Source organism: Sus scrofa, unplaced genomic scaffold (genome assembly GCF_000003025.6).
Source record: "Sus scrofa isolate TJ Tabasco breed Duroc unplaced genomic scaffold, Sscrofa11.1 Contig1206, whole genome shotgun sequence".
NCBI lineage: Eukaryota > Metazoa > Chordata > Mammalia > Artiodactyla > Suidae > Sus > Sus scrofa.
Window position 1 is genome coordinate 386397 of NW_018084833.1, and position 22113 is coordinate 408509.

The 22113-nt window shown below is 59.7% G+C and overlaps 2 protein-coding genes across 25 annotated transcripts in view; both read right to left on the reverse strand.

Moving 5' to 3' along the window:
- The window catches only part of EHMT1 (euchromatic histone lysine methyltransferase 1), a 137581-nt gene extending 133898 nt beyond the window's left edge, over positions 1–3683 (reverse strand). For 5 of the 6 annotated variants that reach the window (XM_021081200.1, XM_021081202.1, XM_021081199.1 and 2 more), the window contains exon 1: positions 3618–3683. In XM_021081200.1, coding sequence (XP_020936859.1) covers positions 3618–3680 — 63 coding nt within the window. In that variant the 5' untranslated portion in view covers positions 3681–3683. Of the gene's footprint in view, positions 1–2325; positions 2381–3617 lie in introns of all 6 variants that reach the window. The other variant, XM_021081198.1, reaches the window with a different exon arrangement.
- Positions 3684–5213: 1530 nt separating this feature from the next.
- On the reverse strand, positions 5214–21868 carry ARRDC1 (arrestin domain containing 1). 19 transcript variants are annotated; one of them, XM_021081109.1, is made up of 10 exons: positions 21698–21868; positions 16386–16601; positions 16142–16258; positions 9174–9284; positions 8732–8782; positions 8451–8624; positions 8081–8263; positions 7815–7991; positions 7319–7742; positions 5214–7245 (listed from the first exon to the last, which is right to left on the reverse strand). In XM_021081109.1, exons 4-10 carry the CDS (start codon positions 9234–9236, stop codon positions 7181–7183), a joined length of 1137 nt encoding a protein of 378 aa, XP_020936768.1. In that variant the 5' UTR covers positions 9237–9284; positions 16142–16258; positions 16386–16601; positions 21698–21868; the 3' UTR covers positions 5214–7180. The 19 variants fall into 19 exon arrangements, 17 of the variants coding, with proteins under 17 accessions (XP_020936768.1, XP_020936769.1, XP_020936757.1 ...); XR_002340967.1 differs by lacking the exons at positions 16142–16258; positions 16386–16601; positions 21698–21868 and adding exons at positions 10817–10918; positions 13534–13630 and having other exon boundaries at positions 8451–8605; XM_021081110.1 differs by lacking the exon at positions 21698–21868 and having other exon boundaries at positions 16386–16725.
- Positions 21869–22113: the final 245 nt, after the last annotated feature.

The following is a 22113-nucleotide window of genomic DNA, read 5'->3' on the forward strand; positions in this document are numbered from 1 at the left end:
TTCCGGGCTACTGGGTTCCCTGCGTGATAAACAAAGGAAGGCTGCCACAAAGGCCTATCACACAAACTGGGAAAATCAAGGATGCAAGGTTCCTCAAAGTCTGAAGGTGGAAAAGTGTTTATTAAGGAACATGGGTCAAGCTGGACTTCTCGACAGCAACAACGCAAACCAGAAAACACTGATCTATAACTTCAGAGTTACTTCCAAACAAACCTGGAGTGCCAAGCCCAGCCAAACTTACTCTTTGTTTTTTGGTTTTTGTTTTTTGTTTTTTTGTCTTTTGTCTTTTTAAGGCTGCACTGGCGGCATGTGGAGGTTCCCAGGCTAGGGGTCTAATCATTGCTACAGCTGCCGGCCTCCACCACAGCCAGGGCAACGCCAGACCCGAGCCACGTCCGCAACCTACACCACAGCTCATAGCAACACCAGATCGGATCCTTAACCCACTGAGCGAGGCCAGGGATCGAACCCACAGCCTCAGGTTTCCCAGTCGGATTCGTTACCACTGCCCACAACAGCAACTCCCGCCAAATTTACTCTTTAAGTGCAGTGGTAGAATAAAAACATTTTCAGACGTGCAAGCCTCAAAAGTTTGCCTCCCAGCAAACTACTGGGAAGCCACTGGAAACGTGAGCCACCACTAGGAGGAGGGAACACCCAGAGGGGAGCCACAGAAGGCAGGACGGGAGAGCTCCCAGGATGACGTGTGCACAGACCGACCCCGACCTGAGCCCAGGAAGCCTGTCTGGGGTAGGGTGCCTGAGGAGCACCTCGGAACGGACAGATGCGCTGCCAGGGCTGAGTGGGAAAAAGATCCTACAGAATGAAAGTCTCCGCAACATAATTCTGAGGTTCAAAGAGAACAGGCAAAGGAAACACAGGCAATTAGTGCCTGCAGCCTATGCTAACTCCAGGGCCAGGGATGGAAACTGCGTCACAGCAGCAACCCAAGCTGCTGCAGCCGCAATGCCACATCTTTAAGCGGCTGTGAAAAATAAGTGAACGTTAACTCCAGGTAAGTAAAAAAGGCTACACAAGAGAAGAAATAGGATCAGGGGTAAGCGCTCAGCTCAGCAAAGCACAGTGACGACCTGAACAGACTGGCAGCAGTGCTGAAATGGATTTAACCAAAACGGGGAGCTACCTACATGACAGGGGACGAGGGACGTGGTACCGTCATCTGCCATTAGTGGAAGCTGGCAGATAACCCCAAAATCGGTGAACAAAGACAGGACAACTCAAGCATGTTACGGAGAAACATGAGGTAAATTCTACAGTGTCAAGTGCTGCTGCCTCTCCGGAAAGGCAGGAGAGGATGGCAGCATTCTCAGTGTCTCTTGGCGCTACTGACATCCTAAACTATGCACAGGGCATGTATTATTTGAAGAAAAAAAAATTAAGGTTAAAGAAAGAGATACATAGTAGCCACCCTGCTAGAAGAGTAAACAATGGCCCAAGAAGGCCTTCTTGCCGAAAGGTAGTGTCTTCCTGGCTCAAAAGCCATAGGTGACCCTGAACAAACTTTAAATCCCAGGAGCCCGCACTTACTACACCACAAAATGGGGGATGTATTTCACTCCCTCAGCCGTTCTTTTTAGTGTAAACGTGGTGACCGTCTTTCTAGGTCAAGGAATAGAAGAAAGAATAAATACGCAGTTAGATAAATCTCACGAAATTTAGGAACATGGACACAGGGAACTTGGTTGAATCATGTGGCAATTAGTGAGCCCCAACCCAGGAACCACTTTCCCAGTTTAGGGGGAACTGACGACCCCAGGCCTACCCACCGTCCAGGAAGCCCCTCACGTCCATAGTAAACACTCAGAATCACAAATCTAAGCCCAGAGCTTCCATTAATTTAAAGCAACCGCCACAGATACAGCACAACAGGCTCTGGGGCCAGACCACCTGCATCCACCTTCTCCACCACGAACTCTGTAACCCTGGGCCTCACTGCACCTGTCTGCTCCTGTGCAAATGGGACCCTAACAGCACCCACCTAAAAGCTGTCAGGCTTTAACGAGTGAAATCAGGCACACTCTGGCAGGGCTGGACACAGGTGAGAGCTGAGTAAGCACAGGCTGTGTCAGTGCCCTCTATTCAAGGCTGCCTGTGTGGAGTTCCCTAGTGGCTCAGCAGGTGAAGGATCCGGCACTGTCGCTGCTGTGGCTGGGGTTCGATCCCTAGCCCGGGAACTTCCACATGCCATGGGTTCGGCCAAAAAAAAAAAAAAGGGCTGCCTATGGAATCAGAGATGTTGGGGTGATTTGCTCATTGGTACTCATCGAAAACCTCCTGTGTGCCAGACACCAAACAACTGCTAACCCTGTAACTGGACAGGCCAAGTCGTTCCATCTCTTCCGCGTCTTGTTTCCCGGACCTGCGGCACAGAGCAGGGAAAGCCAAATGAGAGGACTTGGCCAGAGACCTGGCAGTGCCTGGGACACACAAGATGCTCAATAAACGGTATCACAATCACCACTCATCTTCTCTCCTACACGTGACTCGGGGTTATCTAATTCACCTTGTTTATTCTGTTGAACCTAATACATTCCTGGAAGGCTGCAGGTGCTAATAAATACTCCTTGCAATGAATTTAAGCACTTCCCCGCACCTTCTCAGTTTACTTACAACAGCCCCCCAAAATGCGAGAGAAGAGTAAATTTTAAAAGCCTGCACGTTTCCTGGATAAAGGCATGCTAAGTCTACGCACCAGCGTATTGTAACAGGGCCGTTATTACACACCTTTGCTTTCTGATCGTTAAAAGTCCCCGCGGTTATTACTACACATGGAGTAATTTCACCGAAAACTGCTAGGTCATCACTTTCTTCCAAAGCGGTCCCTTATGTCAGCCCTAAGAGCGCACTGCTTCGGCATTTCCACGGACACACCGCCTCCTGCTTGCTCGTCCCTGCTGTCCCCGCTGCGGGAAGCTAGTGGTCCATCTCACAAGTTTGATTTCTCTGCTGCCAGGGAAAAACTCCTTGAGAACCAGCAAGGGGGAGGCCCGGAACAGTAACAAAGGGATGGAACTTTTTACATCCAAAGCCCGTTTGAGCAGTTTGCCCAGAAATAAACTGAAGTCGTGCATTCCTGCTCCTGACAGCCCCCGGGCCGGCAGCATTGTCCGGGGAGAAGCGCGCCGGACCAGCCAACTTTTCCTTAAAGACCGAGCCATCCTATTCGGAACAAAGTGAAAGGTCAGCGGGGCGCAGGAGCGGCGCCGGGAGCGCACAGCCTCGCCTCGGCTCGCGCCGCCAACTTGGCCGGCTCGCCCCACTTTCCCTTTTGTCCTCCGCCCCTCGCGCGGGGCTCCCGGCCGGGCCCGCGGGCGGGGGCGCGGGCGCGAGCGGCGGCGGCGGGCGGCGGCTCTCCCCGCCCGCGCCCCCGCCTCGCCCGCCCGCACAAAGCGCGCCCCGCGCAGCGCGGCCCGGACGCCCGGCCGCCGCGGCCCGGCCTCGGCCTGAGGCGCGGCGGCGGGGAGGCGCCGGCCCGCCCGCCCCCCGCCCGCTCGCGCCCCCGCCCGCGCGCCCGGCCCGCCCGGCCCGCCGGCCCGCGCCCGCCCCCGCCCCGCGCCCGTGCCCGCGCCCGCGCCCGCCGCCGGCCCGCTCCTCACCTCGGCATCGGCGGCGGCCATGGCCCGGGCCCGCAGCGTGGCCCCGCCCCTCCCGCGCGCCATCGCCCCGCCCGCGCCTCGCGGCCCAGGGCGAGGCGGGGCCGGCCGCGCGCGTCTGCGCCTGCGCCCCCGCCCGCGCCTGCGCGCTGCGCCCGAGAGCGGCGTCCGCGGCGCGGGCCTGCGCGGGCCGGAACCGGAGCGCGGCGGCGGGCGGCAGGGGCGGCGGCGGGGCGGCAGGGGCGGGGCCCGGCGCAGCGGCCTTCCGGAGGCGTCGCGGTGCTGCACGTCGTCGCCCCCTCGTCGTCCCGCGTGCACAGGCTCCTCTCTCTTTGCATAGACCCTCTGGCGGGCCGGCCGGGGTGCGGGAGGCCGCCTGACCTCTAACCCCGGACACACGTCGACTCCGTCGGCCTTCGCAGGAGGCGGACCCCGACTTGCGTCCTAGGGCGGTGCCGGGGTGGGGATTGTGCGGGGCTGGGAGGGGTGCCCCAGTTGTGGCAGTATCCGGTTGGAAAGAATCAGCTCGGGGGTGGGGGTGCTCCGGTTTTGGGGAGTGCTTGGCGTGGGTGGGGAGATGGCTGGGGCGGGGCGGGGCGGGGGGGACGTCCTGTCTGAAAAAGTTGCCTAAGCCGGGGAGAGGGGATGTCCCAGTGGGAAGGGCTGCCTCCATTAGGGGTGCTGCCTCAGTTAGTGTAAATGCCCCAGCGCCGCGGTGCTCCTCCAGGGGGCATGTCCGAAGTGTGGGGGAGGGTGCTCTGATACGGGAAGGTGTCCCTCTAGGAGGGTGTGCCCTGCCTGGGGGCAGTGTCCCGGGTGGGAAGTGTCCCATTGGCGAGGCTAGTCCCTATGGGGCCATGCTTTGGTAGGGGAAGATGCCTGGCTCTGGGGGTGCGCTCCAGTGAGGAAGTGTGCGCCACCTGGGTGGCCTCCCAATCACCCCAGCCTACCTGCAAGCCCCCAGTTAGGCACACGCAAGACCGTTCCTGCAAATCAAGCAGCCTTCACTGGACAGCACCACATAAACTGGCTTGGGCGACCCACACCCCCACAGCCAAACCTGTCTCTCCCATCCTGTAGGAGTTGAGGAAAGAAACAGACTGAAAGCAGGGTTCTCTGGCCAGTCTTCACAGCAGAAACTGAGGAGGCCCTGAGTCAAAGGCTAATCTGGGCCTCGCTCCTGTGAGGGCTCCGTCTCATGGGAGGTGAGACTCCAGGAAAATTCAACTAAGTCAAACATTGACAGCACACACAGGTGCAGAAGAGGTGATGGACGATGGTGAGTACAAAGGAAGCCTTCCCAAGTTTCGAGGGCATCCGCCCAAGTCAGCTCCTCGCAGGCGGGGAACCCAAGCCTGGGAGCCTCAGGACGGGGAGCTCAAGAGCATTCGTCCTGTGGCCTGCACCCAGCCTGCCTTCTCCCACTCCTACCTCTCTGGCACCCTCCTCTCCATTTGCATTCCTGCTTTCGGCCCTAGTCTGCCCCTTCTCTAAAACAACTGTATTTCGGTGTATATGTGGCTCACTTCTTGACAACCCTTGAGTCTTAAATACCACCACTTCAGGAAGTGTCCCCTTGCCCCTACTTAAAGACAGTACTGCACGGCAAAACTTACTTTATTTTGCTCCATAGCATTCCATTGCCATTTTGTCTGCCCCACTAGAATGTAAGTCCAAAAAGTCAGGGATTTGTGCTTTGTACATCCTAGTACCTAGAACAATGTTTGGCATGCAAGAGACAAAATATCTGTTGAATGAATAAATGAGTTAAGATGTGGAGGAAAATCCTTTACTAAGTGAATATCAAATGTAAATGAATGTGTCAGAAGCAGGTTTTACTCCCATCTTGCACCATGAGCCCCACCAGCCCTACCCTCATGTTTCTGACCACCGACGTTGGGTGCTGTCCTGGGCAGATGATGTGTTAGATGTGTTGACTGTGACCATCAGGTGAGTCCTGAGAGGCAGACATTGTTTTTATCCATGTTCTGCAAGTGAGCAAACCAAAACAGGGAAGTGCCTTCAAGGCCACACAACTGTCAGGAGGCAGAGAGGAGATTCAAAAGACTCTCAACTATGAGGCTGCAGTTTCCAGCAGATGTTTCACAGATTATCCTGCTTGTGGCATGCTGTGTGCTCTTCTCCAGTTCTCACCCTCTCCTTGTCCCATGACTGTGACATTTGAGAGTACATGGCTGCCTGCACATTTCCAGCTGTGAAAAGTGGCCAGTGCGATACGTGCAAAAGTGGTGGCAGTTTACCTCCACCCTGTGCCACCAGAACTTGGAGCTACAAGCCCGGTAAGATGCGTGATGGTGAAAACTGCAACAGACATCCTGGACCCAGGAGTGGAAACCTCGACTTGAGAATAACAGATGTGCTACCAAGCCCAAAACTTCCCCGTCTAGACTGTTAAAGGCACAAGAAAAAAGCTTCTACCATGTTATGGGGGGTTGGCAGGGGAGATGCTCTACCTGTCCCCGCAGAGTCCCTCGAGCTTACTACAATAGACTAAGGTAATTGACACCCCTAGCCAAGGTCACCCCTTCGGCACATGGCAGAACTCTAAAGCCTTAATACCACCGGCAGTTTCCCAAAGCACATCCCAGGATCCGGCACACAGGGTGTTTACCGGCCCTCTGTAGCGTCTGCAAGATACCCCTTTGGGAAACGGTGCTTTCTCAAACCTTGATTTTTCGTTTGCCCCTGGGTTTTTAGAGTCCCAGACGACAGTCCTTTGAAATGTAGACCTCGGGAGCGGGCTCGTGTTGTTCACCCTTGGCTGGGAGAGAAGCAGCATCCCCGAGCTGGACATGGCAGTGATGTCGGCAGGGGCATGAGACATCAAGGCAAGGATAAGGGACCTGGGGAAGCCCGCCCCCTCACCCCCGACAGGACTTCCTCTGGCGCACGAGGCCCAAACTTTATTGCTTGGAGCGGTGGGTGCCGGGTCGCAACCCCTCCGGTGTGCGCTAATAAAATAAACGGAACAGGGCGGTCTGCTCCGCTTTCACAAGGCCACTTGGAGTTAACGCTGAGGCTCCAGACAAGCACATCCCGACTCCGAAAGCACATCCTGCAGCAGAACCTGGAAGCTGAGCGCCAGCCCCAGTTGCCAGAGGTGGCCCTGCTCGCCTGCCCGAGGCGCACCCGGAAGGGGGAGGGACCTAGAGCGGAAGCGCGGGGCGCGCCGGAGGGGGCGGGGCCAGGGGACGGGGCGTGTCCTGCGGGGAGGGCGGGGCCAAGGAGGGCCCCCAGCCCACCTCCCGGGGCTGCGCACCCGCCGCGAGCCCACGTCCGGCGGTGGAGGTCGCCCGACTCGCCGCTGTGCCCAGCTCTACAGATGATGCGCTTTATTTACACCGCGCCTCTCTAGGCCCCCAACCCCCGGGGAGAGCGCGACTGCAGGGTAGCCGCGGAGGCTGGGCCAGAGGCAGAGGCCGCGGGGAACGGCCGAGCAGCGGCGGGTCCTGAGGAGGCCGGGCCAGGCCGGGAGTGAAGGCACAAGGCCCTGGGAGCCAGGTCCCAGGACAGAGGTCAGCCCGTCCAGAGAAGGCGACATGCGGTCAGCTCCTGGGGGTCAGGCAGGGGTCCACACTGCCGCAGCTCTGTTCATAGGATGGTGGGGCCTCTGCAGGGAGAGAGGCGGGTCTGCAAGGGGCCCATGGCGCCCCCTCCCCGCCAGGCCCCAGGCCCCCACTCACCATAGGGGTAGCCCCACGAGCTGTACTCCGGGGGTAGGATCAAGGTACTGGTGGTGGGCACGGGCCCTCCAGAACCCTCTGCAAAGTAGGGGACGGTGGCACCTGTGGAGATACACAAGGGAGGGGGCAGAGGGTGGGGGGCGGGGCTGCCATCCGGAGGATGGGGTTCAGGGGCGCCAGGCACAGAGCCGAAGGCTGCAGGCGGCTGCTGCTGCTGCGAGTGGCTCTTGGTGGAGAGAGAGACAGGGTCCGAGAAGAAGTGGGGTCCACTGGCCACAGCCTCTGCCTCCTCCTGGGGTGGCGCAGAGGGCACTACCGGAGGTGGCCCTGGGCCTGGCCGGGGGCTCAGTGGAACTTGGTTCACAGCGATATTGCCAATGAAGACCGGCAGGGTCACAATGGCTTCCGGAGTCTTCAGGGAGACCTGGGGAGGTTGCAGGAGTGAGGAGCCAGGCCGCTGGACCCTCCCCCCACGGCACCCCTGCACCCCTGGCACCTGCAGGTAGTAGTCCACGTGGATGAGGCTGCAGCCCGGCAGGGCCGACTGGGGCAGGGCGGGCACTAGGATCTGCTCTTGCCACTGAGCCCGCCTCCAGGCCTTGACGCTGGCACCCTCCACCTCTGCGATGGTCCGCACGTCATAAATCCAGCGCTTGGCCTTATAGGACACTTTCTGGGGAGGGGCCAGCCGGTGAGCCTGGGCACGCCAGCCACCTAGCCCTCCTCTGTCCCACGGGGACACGGCCTGGCAGTGACTCTGACCTGCAGCAGACTGGCCACCACAGGGCTGGTGTCCTTGCCTGACTGGTTCTCGATGTCAGCCTGCAGCCGCAGCACCTGCCCCACCACGTAGCCTCGGAGATCGGTGCTGGCCGTGAGGACCACGCTGCCTGTCTTCACCAGCTTGTAGGAGAACTTCCTGGTGGTGGAGGCCACATTGGGTTGCTGGGGAGGAGGGCGGAGAGCAGGGTTGTCAGGTGTGGTCAGGCTGGATCCCTGGGGCCCCTGAACATGGCCCAGTCGGCTCAGAACAGAGGGGCCACTGCTCTTCCAGACCCTAGGTGCCTCACCTCTGCTGGGGACAGGGCATCAGCAAGGGTGGGGCCCCCAGGAGGCCACGCTCCAGGCTCACCTCGATGTCTGGGATGCTGTTCAGGTTCAGGGGGCTCAAGATATAGAACACGCGGCTGCACTGGTGATCCTTGGAAAAACGTGGCGTGTCAATGGTGGCCCGTACCTGGTGCACGATCTTCCCAAAAGGGCCCTCAAAGGACGTGGGCGCTGTGGCTGGAGAGAGAGCAAAGGACTGGCACCCGACTGCCCCCTGCCTCACCTCCCACTCTGCCCCCCCCCCGCCCCGCTCCACTGCCAGCTGTCGCCACCAGGCCAGGCCTGGTCAGGCTGGGCTCTCACCAGGAAGCAGGAACTGGAAGGGAAAGCTGTGCTCTCCAGCAGGCAGGCTCCCTGCAGAGACAGAAAGGAGGATGGGGAAGACGGGGCCTCAGGAGCCTCTTGGTGACATCGCAGGGCCCAGAAAGGAAGCAGGCCCACAGCAGACCAGCTCACACTGCTGCTGGCTGCCGGATCTCCCAGCCTCTGTCTCCAGCACCTTGGCAGCACAGGGCTGTGGCCTGGGCAAAGGATGGGGGGCAAGAGCCCATCCAAATCCAGGAGCTGGCCCTCTTCAGCACCCAGCCCCTCTCAGGCAGCATCAGAGTGCACCGTCCTAGCAGAGGGCGAGCCAGCACGGGGGCCCAGAGGCAGATGGAGAGGCAGGGCAGACAGACAGACCCCATCCCGAGCAAGAGCTGCCGCAGCAGATCACTGGGTGGGATAAGGAGGTTCCCAAACTCACCCTTGTCGGCCAGGGACAGAGCGCTGTTGAAGTAGCCCTCCTCCGCCACCCACGCCGCGTCATTGGCCTTGTTGGAGACCCTGCAGGACCCTGTACAGGTCACCCGGATGGCTGCAAGAAGAAATCGCATGAGCCCCAGCCAGTTGCTGGCCTGGACCCTCCTGGGCCCCAGCACAGAGATTCAGGCGGGACTGGCAGCAATGGGGACCAGGCAGTGGCACCAGCGAGGCCCTGGGAAGGAGGGACACCTCCTGCCTATCCCACATCTCGGGGCGCTCCTCGGGAGCCCAGGCGGGAGGCACGGAGTTCCACTTGGCCTGTGGTCCAGAACAGGAAGGCCCCAGTGATCACCCAGATGACCGCTGGGCAACCCCCAACACTACCGGACCGGTGAAAAGTCAGCTCCCTACAGGGGATGCTTGGGAAAGCAGCGCTGATGAGCAGAGGCTGTGGGGCAGCTGACTTCCAACCCCAACCGCTCTGCAGGTGTCAGGTAAGTCAGTCAGGCTGAGAGGCACTCCTTCCTGCTCCAGGAAGCTAGCGGCCACCAGCGCACTCTGCAAGAATGTGGTCAGACCAGCCTGGGCAGGTAGGGAACCTAGCAGTCTGGCCCAGAGGGTGGGGGCACCCTGGGCTTCCTGAGCCAGTACTGCCCAGGAGAGCTGATTCCTGCATGCAGACACCCCACTCCCCAGAGGAAGCACGCAAAGCAGGAACTGTGGCAGCCCAGGGGCATCCTGGTCAGTCCAAGAGACCTGTGCCCAGAGTCCATGATGGTCAGAAGGCCATGGCTGGACCAGGCTCAGCTGCAGCTGCTCACCAGAGAGGACGCCACAACTGGAGACACAAGCAGGGTGGGGGACGGGAGCTCAGCAACGGGGGGCCCTGCAGCTCTGTCCATCCTTCCCCTCCCTGCAGGGCTGAGTCAAGGCCAAAGGCTTTAGCCTGTCTGCCCAGCTCCTCTGCCTTCCCCGACTTGACGGACAGGTGAAGGGAAGGTGACTCAGAATCTGACGCCCTCCTGACAGACCCACCAGGCAGGAAGACCTGAGGTTTCAAATGCCCAGGGCCAGGGGTCAGCCACACAGACTTTGTCCGCCATCTCCCCAGCTGGCCCCACCTTGCTGCTCACCCGCCATGCACCTGCGGCTCGTCCTCCAGCCTATCAGCACTGCCCGTGACCGGCCCTCAGCCTCCAGGCCAGCCCAGCCTCACCACCTGGGCCTCAGCCCTCATTTCTAATCCACCTTCCATCAGTCGTCCCCTCCTAGAGCCAGACCCGGAACTGTTCCCACCCTGGAAGTCTGGGACACTGGGGCGCTCCTACAGACTAAGGCAGCCCAAAAGAAACGTGGGGAACAGGCAGAGGAGGGGAAGCCTGACTACAGAGCGAATAGAAGACATGCTGGTGGATGCCAGACACCACCCTGCTTTCAACACCTCCCGTGGAGAGGGCGCATCCCCCTGGGGTTGGGCTGCCCTGGGAGTGCTGGGGACAGAGGATGCTGGAGAGGCACAGTGGTCCCCGGACTGGCCCGGTGCCAGCTGTGCACTGTTGAGGGACCCCAGTGGATGGCACATGGAGCTCAAGAATCACCCACCTCTGCCCCCATTTTTTTTTTTTAGTTGTTTAAGGGCCACACCTCTGGCACATAGCGGTTCCCAGGCTAAGGGTCAGATTGGAGCTGCAGCCGCTGGCCTACACCACAGCCACAGCAACACAGGATCCAAGCAGCGTCTTCAACCTACACAGGAGCTCATGGCATTGATCCTTAACCCACTGAGGGAGGCCAGGGATCAAACCCTCATCCTCATGGATACTAGTCGGGTTCGTTACTGCTGAGCCACAACCGGAACCCCCTCTGTCCAAATTCCTAACGCACGACACCACAAGCTATGATAAAACCACTTAGGTTAGGGTTTTTTGGTTTTGGTTTTTTTTTTTTTTTTCTGTTTTTGGTTGCACCTGAGACACACACACGTTTCCAAGCCAGGGACTGAAACCACACGGCAGCCGTGACTCGAGCCACAGCAGTGACAACGCCAGATCACCATGGAACACTAGGGGTGATTTGTTACTTGTGACCTTCACGTAGCAGCAGATAAAAGAAGAGATGTGTAACCTCACTAGGATTTGGGGAAACGCAGATAACTTAGCAACTATTAACTATTTTGACAAGTGTCACAGAGGAGGTAGAAAAACAGAGATTCCCTCCACAGCGATCCAAGCGCAGACCAACGAAGGCCCCGGAGAAAAACCAGGCAATTCTACACACACACCAGGAGGTCCAGCAGTTCTCAGAATCTCCCCCTATTTCCTCAGGATCCTCCAGCAACACCGCCCCTAACCGCAAACCATCTAGGCAGAGCCCCCGTGTCCCACAGCAGGGCAGCGAAAACAGTCACCGGCTCGGCCTGGACGTGGCCCCAGGATTAAGATGAAGAAGCCACAGGAGCACCTGACCCCAAAAAAACAAGTCGACACTTGGTCATCCCAGGTGGGCCTGAACTCTGCGAGCTTCTCAACAAGCTGCCGGCAGGCTGAGGCCACGTGGGGACCCTGCCTGGGTGAGCAGCCTCCAGCCACTGCCTTGGGGTCAAACCGCCCTGTCTCCTCTCCCCTGCAAAGGAGAACAGCGGAGGCTCAGGGGTGGACACACAGCAGGCCTGTCCCCCCTACTCTGTGCGGGGTGGCTGCTTCTGGAGGTGGGGCAGGGCCAGGTGTGTTCTGGCAAAGGGGCGGCACCCCATGGTGCCCTCTACGTTTGACGGCTCTGGGCTTTTTTATGGTCCCGTGTGGCACAGGGAAGAGCAAGTTCCTGGGCCAGGGATTGGATCTGAGCTTCATCTGTGACCTACACCACAGCTATGGCAATGCCGGGTCCTTTAACCCGCTGCATCAGGCTGGGGATCACACCCGCACTTCTGCACCACCAGTCAGGTTCTTAACCCACTGAGCCACAGCGGGAACCCCTGAAGTGTTCAGTTATAACAGTGCTCGGACGCATGACAAAAGGCAGGCACCAATCAGTCTTGGGCGGCCTGAGGCTGCTCTGGTTCTCCAAAATCATCACAGGGATTCTGCATCACAGTGACTTCTGGAACTTTCCTCTTGAGCCAACACACTCACCTGTCCAGCAGCCCTCCCCCTATGCACCACCTGCAATCCAGCAGGGAAGACCTCTGCTTGCTCCTCTTTCTGTTCTGGTCCCAAAGGTCTCTCCCACCCACCCCACCCCCAGCCCCCGCGAACCTGGCCGCCCGGCCTTGGAACACATCTCTTCTCTACAGCTCTGGCCTGCGAACCACTTCCCTCTGTCCTGTCTCCAAATCTGTAACACGACAGGCATGACCACGCCCACCTCCCAGGCCTGCTCGGAGGACCCGTGGGTTGGTCCCCAGCCCACGGCCAGAGCTCAGGGAGCTAGCAGAGCTGGGGCTGCTGGGGCTGCAGTTTGGGCCTCACCCTCCCTTGTCGCCCACCTCGGGAGCAGAACACAGGGCAGCCCCGCCTGACCGCCAACTACAGGCTGGTCGAGACCTGGGCTCCAGGAAAACGGCTCCTTCCCTGGCTTTCTTCCACATCAGCTCCCACGGCTGCCAGCATCCTCAAGGCTGAGTGCAGGTCATCACTCAGTCAAGCGTTTAGAGGCCTGTGCCCCCATCCTCTGTGTCCTCCTGGGGGGCCTCCCTGTTGTGTCACTGGCTGGTAGCAGGAGCCCAACAAGTATCTTCTGAGTGAAAGACAAAGAACCCCGGCTTTCCTTTCCCACCCCAGGCAGGCCTGGAGCCCTCCAGCAGCCCAGGCAGCCATACCCCCTCTGCCCCTGGAGGGCAAGCCGCTTGGTACCCGCTCTGAGCAACTCCCAGGCTGGCCCGTGACCTGACCTGTTCCTCCCCTACCCAGGGCTCAGCGGGCACTTTTATAGTCAGGATTATCAGAAGGGGCTCCTTCGATCCTGCGGCCCAGCTGTCCATCCAGCCACATTCCACCCACCACATGGAGCCTAGGGGGCTCTGCTCAGCCGAAGGTAGTCATGCACAGCTCACGCCACTCCTTCACCACGGTCAGCAATGGCCTGTCTGCCCTGGGCCCCAGCTACCAGAGGGCAACAGGGCGGGCATGCCAGGATGCGAGCTCTGGGTGGGGTCTCTGTGGGCTGCATGGCACCAGCCCCGAGGCCAGAAGCCTACTAGCCACATGCACCTCTTACCTCTGGCTCGTGCCCCAGAGAAAAGCTGCACTGTCCCCACTGTGCCGCTCCCACAACCACACCTACCCCACCCAGACCCCGAACTCTAAATGGAGAGCAGGAGAGAGGCCACCAGTCACGGGAGGAGGCGCCACACAGCTGCTCACCTGACAAGAGGCATCCTACAACCAGCTTCTTCCTAGACCCCTGGTGCCTCAAAGAGTGAGAAAGTCTGGGGTCCAACCCATCCAGGATGGAGGCAGCAGCTGCCCAGAGAGAAGGACAGTGGCTCTCAGTCCTCAGCCACACAGGGGCCTGGGGCCAAGGCCCAGAGGGAGGCCCAGCAGCTGCGGTTATAGCCAAGCACCCCCAAGACAGAGCGGCACCCCGGGACAGACACACCACACAGCCTCACAGCCGGAGCCAGAGTTCCGGAGAGAGGCCCTGGGCCGTGGCTTTGTGCACCGCACTCTACCTCTCCTGGCCAAGGTGTGAATTCCCAAACACATCTCAGACAGCGGACGAGACCTGCACCCTAGCAAGTGCCACCGCAGCAACCGGATCCCCAGTCTCAAAGCCCCAGATGTCTGCGCCAGCAGAGAGTGACTGGCCAGGAGGGCTCAGGTTCAGCTCCCAGATGCCTGCTGGGCCAGGGGCCTGGGCTCCCTGGGATGAGCAAGACCCTCCCAGCCCGCTAAAACTAGCCTTAGACTGGGTGTAAGCCAGTGCCCCTGGGGATCTGCACTCTCGGCGGGGCTGTCAGGAAGGAGGCCCTGAGCCAGGACCCTGGGTATGTGGGAGAGCAAGCCCAGGACGGCCAGGCTTCAGATGAGGACCACTCAGCAGGTGAGGGCCGCAGAGGACCGGAGACCCTACAGGGACGGTCGGGGGCGTCCTGGGTCCAGATCAGAGTGGCCTTCGCCGAGGTGCACCGGCTCAAAGCCGCCGCCTCGACTCTGGCCGCCTGTAGGCAGAGAGGACAGGAAGGGCAGATGCGGAAGGACTGGGCCACACGGGCCTCCCTGCTCCGCCCCGGCCGCCGCTGGCCTCCCACCCCGGCGGTCGGCGGCCCGCCCCGCCGCCCCGCAGCCCTCCCGCCGGCAGGACCCGTGCCCCGGGCGGGCGGGACTGGGCGGAGGGGGTGGTCGGCGGTGCCCAAGGCCTCGCGGGTCCCAGGCCCCGCGCCCCCAAAGCCGCGCCGGAGCGCCGAAGCTGCTCGGGAGCTCCGCCCCGCCCCGCAGGTGCGGCCCTCCCCGGACCCCGCGCCCACCTCGGAAGGGCAGCGGCGCCGCCAGGCGCACGCGCACGGCCCCCGCCAGCGGCTCCCCAGGGCTGTAGACGACGCGGCCGTGGCTCAGGCAGACCTCGAAAAGCTGTACCCGCCCCATGCCGCGGCCCAGGCCGGGCAGCCGCACACTGACGCCCCCACCCCGCCGCCGCCGCCGCCGCCGCCGCAGCAGCCGCGCTCCGAGCCCCGCCCCCGCCCCGCCCCGCCCGGCCCCCGCTCTCCGACCGCCCCCACCCCCCAACCCCGGTCCCCGCCGGGGCCCCGGCCCCCGCTTCCGGGCCAGCTCCCAGCCCTCCCCAGCCAGCGCCCCGAGCCGGCTCCTGCCCGCCCGGCCTCGGTCGGTGCCCCGACCCCGCCCTGGCCCGTTCCCGCCTCTCCTCGTCCCCCCGCACCACCCCGCCACCTCCCGCACCCCGCCGCGCCCGCTCCGGCCGCCCGGTGAGCCGCAACCAGGGTCCCGCAACGCCCCCTCCAGCCCCGCCTCTGTCCGTCCCCCGCGCCCCGCCCCGGCCGCCCGGGTGGAGCGCCCGCGGGGCTCGCGGGAACCTGGCACACCTGCGCCCCCTGCTGCCCCAGCGAGCGCGGAGGCTTCACCTGCCGAGCGGACGCGCGGGGCCGACGCCCCCTCCCAGACTCCGCCCCGGGAGGGTCTCCCCCGTCCCGCGTCTCGGTGCTGAGAGACAGCGCTAGGCTGGGTTTGTGCCCCGGGCTGGGGACTCTTGGCCCGCAGCAGCGGGAGAGAGAGGTGAAGGATGGGGCGCAACACCCAGGCGCCGATTCGCTGGCACCCCGGAGAGTCTAGCTAGGATTAGAGAAGGGTGCCGGCGCCCACTGGTGGGTTAAATATGGGATTGCTTGAAGGAGGGTGTCAAGGTGACCAGTTTTCCAGAACAGCTGGGTGAAAAGCGTGGCTTTTTTTTTTTTTTTTTTTGACGGAGACGACCAGCCAGGATACAAGTTGTTTTGGCAGTGGGAGAAAGTCATGACCAGCAGAGTCTGAAGTGCCCACTGGGCACCCAAGTGAACTGGCACTTCTAGAGATGGGTTTGGGGGAGACAACAGACTGAAGATTTGGGGGACTCCTCCTTGTGCTCAGGGAGGTAAAAACCTGACCCGTATCCAGGAGGATGAGGTTTGCTCCCTGACCTCGCTCAGTGGTTAAGGATCTGGCGTGGCTCTGAGCTGTGGTGTAGATGGAAGACTTGGCTCAGATCCCATGTTGCTGTGTCTGTGGTGTAGGCCGGCAGCTGTAGCTCTGATTTGATCCCTAGCCTGGGAACTTCCCCTTGGCGCTGGCGCGGCCCAAAAAAGACCAAGCAAAAAGGAGAGTGCTTATTCTCATGACTCCTGTCCTCCAAGGACCCTGCTTCCCAGTGGATTTGGCAGCCCCTCCTACGTCTGTGGGAATGCCGTCCCCCAACAACCGCATTCAGCCGGCGGGCCCCACGGCGGCCTCCCGTTGAATCCGACCCGGCCCCTTGACTTGCCTGAGCTGCCAGAGAGAGATGCCACACCAGCTGCAGGCTCTAAGGAGGGCTGGCGGCCCCTGCTCTCACTCCCTGAGGGTCCGGGTTGCTCCGCTGGCGAGATCACAGAGGGTGAGCCTGGACACGAGAGAGACCTTCTCAGAGCTGCCTCCTTGGTCGCACATCCTGATGACTGCAGCCGTAGAGGCCCTGGCCATTTCAGCTTCTGCTGCTGTGTAACAAGCCACCCCAGTTTACTACTTACTCTGAAAACGAGGCTGCACTCAGCCAGGGGGCTGTGCTCTGCGTGGGATCTGACTGCGACAGAGCATCTAAGACATCCTTCTGCTTTTGTATGACAGCTCGAGTGGAGTGGCTGGGCTGGCTGGGGGCTGGTCGTGTGTCCCTTCCATTAGCCCTCTCAGCAAGTGTGGCTTGGGGTTCTGCACAGCATGAGGGTCTCCAGGTAGTGAGCTGTTACCTGTGGGCAGGCCGCCAAGAGGGAGGGAGGTGAAGCTTCCAGTCCTCAGGCCTGGGCCAGAAGTCCCAGAACCTCAGTAAACACGTCAAAACAGTCCTACGACCAATGGAGGGAAGGAATCTATGGCGACAATTTGAGACAATTTCCCACAGCAGCCAACAGCAGGAGAAGGTACCAGCTGAGCCCAGTCTAGACCATGGATTCATGAGAAAATCCACAATTGGTTTGGGTTTTTTTTTTTTTTTTTTTTTTTTGGTATCTTTTCTGTCTTCTTAGGGCTGCACCCACGGTATATGGAGGTTCCCAGGCTAGGGGTCAAATTGGAGCTGTAGCCACCAGCCTATGCCACAGTCACAGCAACGAGGGATCCGAGCTGCATCTGCAACCTACACCACAGTCCGTGGCAACGCCAGATCCTTAACCCACTGAGCGAGGCCAGGGATCGAACCTTCATCCCCCTGGATGCTAGTCCGGTTCGTTAACTGCTGAGTCACGCCAGGAACTCCCACAGTTGTTTTAAGCTAATAAGGTCCGGGTCATTTTTTATGCACCAGCAGATGCCTGGAACAGACCCTGACACTTAGAAGCGAGACACTGCCATAACAAAATTCTAAAACCTGCACTGACTCTGGAATCGGCAGCAGGAGGACTCCGGCAGGGCAGTGGGGACACCGCTGGGGAAGGCTGGAGAACAGTGAGCCAGGTCGAGTATTGGCAGGAAAGTGGCCCGACCATTGCCTGTGGTAACGTGGAAGACAGAAAATGGATCGAATCATCTCATTTCCCAGGCGGAAAGCTTCAAGGGCCAAACGGCTTCTTTCCGTTGTTTACGCCATAGTGAAATAAAGAGAAATGAACTAAAGCAGTAATGGTCCATGTTCCAGCAGAAGCTGGAGGGAACATTTCAAGCTAAGTCTTGCAGTTGGAAAGTAAAAACTATTTCTCAATCCCAGACTTTCCAGGCAGCAAAAGTTCTCAAGGGAAGAAGTGACACCATGAGGGAGTTCCCTGTGGTGGCTCTGGTTACCGCAGTGGCCCCAGTTCAATCTCTGGCCCAGGAACTCCTTCTGTCTTTTTAGGGCCACACCTGAGGCATATGGAGGTTCCCAGGCTAGGGTTCGAATGGGAGCTAAGCTGCTACACCACAGACACAGCGTGGCGGGATCCGAACCTCGTCTGTGACCTATACCACAGTTCATGGCAACGCCAGATCCTTAACCCACTGAGCGAGGCTGGGGATCGAACACATGTCCTCATGGATCCTAGTCAGTCCCTGCTGAGCACGATGGGAACTCCCATGGCCCAGGAACTTCCATGTGCCGCAGGTGCAGCCACCAAAAAAAAAAAAAAAAAAAAAAAATCCGAAGGCGAGGGATGTGACCCCTTGTTAAGACCTCTGAAGGGTTTCCAGGGGAGGGAACCCTCACAGACGCTGTCGGCCATGCAGAAAGTTTTCCAAGTGTCTTGAGGTCATTGTCCCACAACACCAGGCTCATCCCCCACAGGAGAGAGGGGCCGCTGCAAGATATTTGCAGGGTAGCTTTTATCTAATTGAGTTATAATTTGATACACAGAAAATCCACAAAGCTTTAAGCGGTTGTATCTGCTTAAACAAAAAAGAACAAAGTTCAAAATAAAAGAGGTCTCAGCCCCCAACTTTGTACAGGCGAGCAGGCTGAGAAAGCTGCTCCAACATGGCCAGTCTGCTATGGAAAAGGGAAGGTGACTGAGCACATGGGGCCAGGAGGCAGCGGGAGCAGCTGAGAATAGCCCAAACGGTGGGTTAGGGCACCACTTGCCCGGGGGGGGGGGGGGGGGGGAGATAAGAGGACCGTGGTGACGGATGCCTGCGGCTGCAAGGGCAACCCCCGACCCCCTCTTGCACAGTGTGTCTATTCGCTCACCCTGTGCTTCCCCACGGAGTGTTGGGTCTTGGGGGGGCAGGTAACTTGCCTCTGGCCTTGTTCCATGTTGCTAGCTGCTGGATTCCAAGCCTAGAGCCCTGGTGAGGTGGTGGTGCTGGGGTCTTCATGTGGGAGGAGCCCAAATCATGGGGGGCCAGAGGACAGACAAGGAGGCAGCCTGTCCCACTGGCAGCCCATCAACGACTTGCACTTTCGGGACTTAGGCTCTTCCGCCCAGGCCTCCCGCACGATCTCCAGGCTTGCCCGAGGCGGGATTCAAGCAGAGGCCCACCGAGACCTGCCCCCTAGAACGGAGCTCCATGCCTAGGCCGCCAGCGACAGCAGACCAAGACGAGAAGGGAGAAGCTCCAGGCGAATTCCTAGCTGAGCCCCAGTGAAGGGAGCTGACACCGTGTGGAAGGGAAGGTCCCTGGTCAGTCGCAGAACCCGCAAAGTAAGTCGATGTTGCCTTAAGCCGTGAGTTTTGGGGTGGTTTTGTCACACGTCAGCAGATGGCACCATCATCACCAGCACCTGCGCCCCTCGTGGTGTCAGGTCCGCAAGGCTCTCAATCCCCTCCTCTCCTCGCCACTTCCTCTGTCAACAATCCTTTGGACCGTGAGGGGACCTCCAACCCGCGGATCCGTCCCCTCTCCTTTCCTCACCCAACTCAAAAGCCCCGGGCAAGACCTGGGACCGCCTCCCTTCGACACTCTCATCCTGTCTTTTCCCAGCTCCCCCGTCCTCGGAGCCGCTCTCCTGCCCCCTTCTCACTTTTAGCTGACGGCCTCATTTCCTACTGACTTGAGGAGGTAGAAAGTTCTCAGCAGAAGAGAACTCCCCTGGAGTTCCCGTCGTGGCGCAGTGGAAACAAATCCAACTGGGAACCATGAGGTTGTGGGTTTGATCCCTGGCCTCGCTCAGTGGGTTAAGGATCCGGCGTTGTTGCTGTGGCTGTGGTGTAGGCCGGCAGCTGTAGCTCCGATTAGACCCCTACCCTGGGAACCTCCTTATGTCCTGCGTGTGGCCCTAAAAAGACAAAAAGACAAAAAAAAAAAAAAAAAAGAGAGAGAGAGAGAGAACTCCCCAGGAGTTCCTTTGTGGCACAGCAGGTTAAGGAGTGGCACCGTCACCGCAGCAGCCTGGGGTCACGGCTTTGGTGCAGGTTCCATCCCTGGCCCAGGAACTTAAAGAAGAGAATGCCCCAGAGTCCCGCATCCACATCCACTCCCTCCAAATGCAGGCGAGCTAACCACCCGCACTCCGGTCACTCCTGCTGAGCCCCCACGCTCCCCACTCAGGCGATCGTCTCGATGGTTCTCCTTCGGTTGGGCTTGTTCCCACCGGCAGGCAACGTGCTATTTCCTTTCCCACCATGAAACCAACCATCTCTCTGGCTTCTCGGCCTTTGGCTAAGATCAAGTGAAACCAACTATCTCTCTTGACTTGCTTTTTCTTTCTTGCTTTGGCTCATTTTTTTTCTGCTTCTGTTTTCACCAAAAATGTTATAGAAGAGCTCTCGATTGCAAGGTCTTTTTTTTTTTTTTTTTAAGGGCCGCACCCATGGCACATGGAGGTTCCCAGGCTAGGGGTCTAATCAGAGCTGTTGCCGCTGGATCCTTAACCCACTGAGCGAGGCCAGGGATCGAACCTGCAACCTCATGGTTCCTAGTCGGATCCTTCGCCACTTCAGGAACTCCAGTTACAAGGTCTTTAATCCTTCCCTTAGACCCCCAACTAGCCCATTTTGTTGGAGTTATTGCCCCGCCACTTACTTCTCAAGGTCCCCAGTGCCCTGGTGCTGTACGATGTATTGACTGATCCCCAGCACTGGCCGTCCAGGACCTATCAGCAGCACTGACAAGGCTGACCCCTCGTGTCCGTTCACACTTCCCTTGGCTTCTCGCTCACTGGCTTCCCTCCACCAGACGCCCTCGTTCTCTTTACTGACTCCTTCTCTTTCCAGCCTTCCTTCCCCCTTCATATGAGAGTACCCAGGGCTCAAGCTTGTACCTCTCTTCTTCCCTCTCTGCATTTTCTCCCATGGTGAGCTCATCCAGTTATGCGGCTTTATGTACAACAAATGTGCTCATGAATGCCCAATTTCTACCCTGGCTGGACACCTCCCTGAACTCTAGTCGTTATTTAACTGCCTTATAACCTTAACATGTAGCATGAGTGAGAATACATTTGTATTTTGCTAAGCCACTGAGAATTTAGAGTCGTTTGTTACTGCAGCATAACCAGGGCTACCCTGACTGCCACACACCACTGTCACCACAGGTGTCCAAACACCGTCAGTTCTTGGACTGGTATTTGCATGAACTTCCTCAACAGGCTCCCTGCTTCCGTTCTTTCCCCATTGTCTCCATCCGCCAGTGTGAGTCACTGAAGAGCTTTTCCTCTGTTCCAATCCTCCACGGACTCTTTCCTGAGCGTAGAAGTCCAAGTCCTCACGGGAGCTGACATGACCCCTTTCCAGTCCCCACCTCTCTGGCCTTGTTCCCTATTGCTCTCATGCACTCCAGCCTGGTCACAATGGCCAGCTCCACGGCTCAGACGTTCCAAATGTGCTCCCTGGACACTGGCCCTTCCTGCTGCTAGGAATGCTTTCCCTATATTGCACACAACTCGCCCCTCTCCTCAACCCAGTTTGTTCAAATTACTTGTCAAAGAGGCCTACTCTGCCCACCTCCTTCCCCAGGACCCCAGCTCCCTAATGCTCTTGTTTCTCACAGCACTGATCGCTTTCTAACGTGGCATATAACTCACTAGCCATGGGCCTTTTCTGCCTCCCTCGCTAGAACCCGAGCAGGGGTTTTTAAGTTGTTTGGTGCCCTGGTGTAGAATGGTTTCATTGGGGGCTGGGAGTGAGAGCAAGCTGGAGTGGTTGCCAGGAGACAGGCAGAGCCCCCCAAAGTCGTCAGGCCTTAGAGTTCCTGTTTAGGAAGGAACTGGCCCAGGCTGTAAGCGCTCTAGCTCGAGGCCCTGGGAAGGCTAGTGTAACCGGATGATGAGCTATGGAGTTCTGACGCGGGTCCCTGTGAGGAGGTGGGTGGCCATGGAGGAGGAGCGCGGGCTGGTGCCCGCCATCCAGCAGCGTTCGGTGGGCTCGCTCCTATCTGCTCTGCCCCCCCCCTCGCCCCAGCCAGTACCCCACAGCAACACCGGGCTCCGGGGCCCCGTCCCCACCTTGGCCTCCTGCCTGCTGTCCGCGGGCTGGGAGCCGTCTACCGGGAGCCGCAGTCAGTCCCGCAGGGGCCCTGACCTGCAGGGCCTGGACGGCTCGAGATGCGGAGCCAGGCCGCTCTCCACGAGGTGTAGGGGCCGGGCGCGGGGCAGGGGCCAGGTAGCAGAGGAGAGATTGGAGCCGGGAGCCGGTAGCGCCGCCTCCCGCACAAAGCTTCCCGCGAAACTGACGTCGCGCGGGGCGGCCGCGCAGGCACCGCCCCCGGCCGCGCCCCTCCCCCGCGCTCGCCCTGCTCTTCAGCGCGCCGGCGCATTCGCCCTCTTGTCATTGGCAGCGGCATGGCGGCGCGCGCCGGCCGGTGCAGTGCGCGCCCCACGATTGGCCAGGCAGCGGCGGGCGGGGGTGTGTCCGCGCCGCG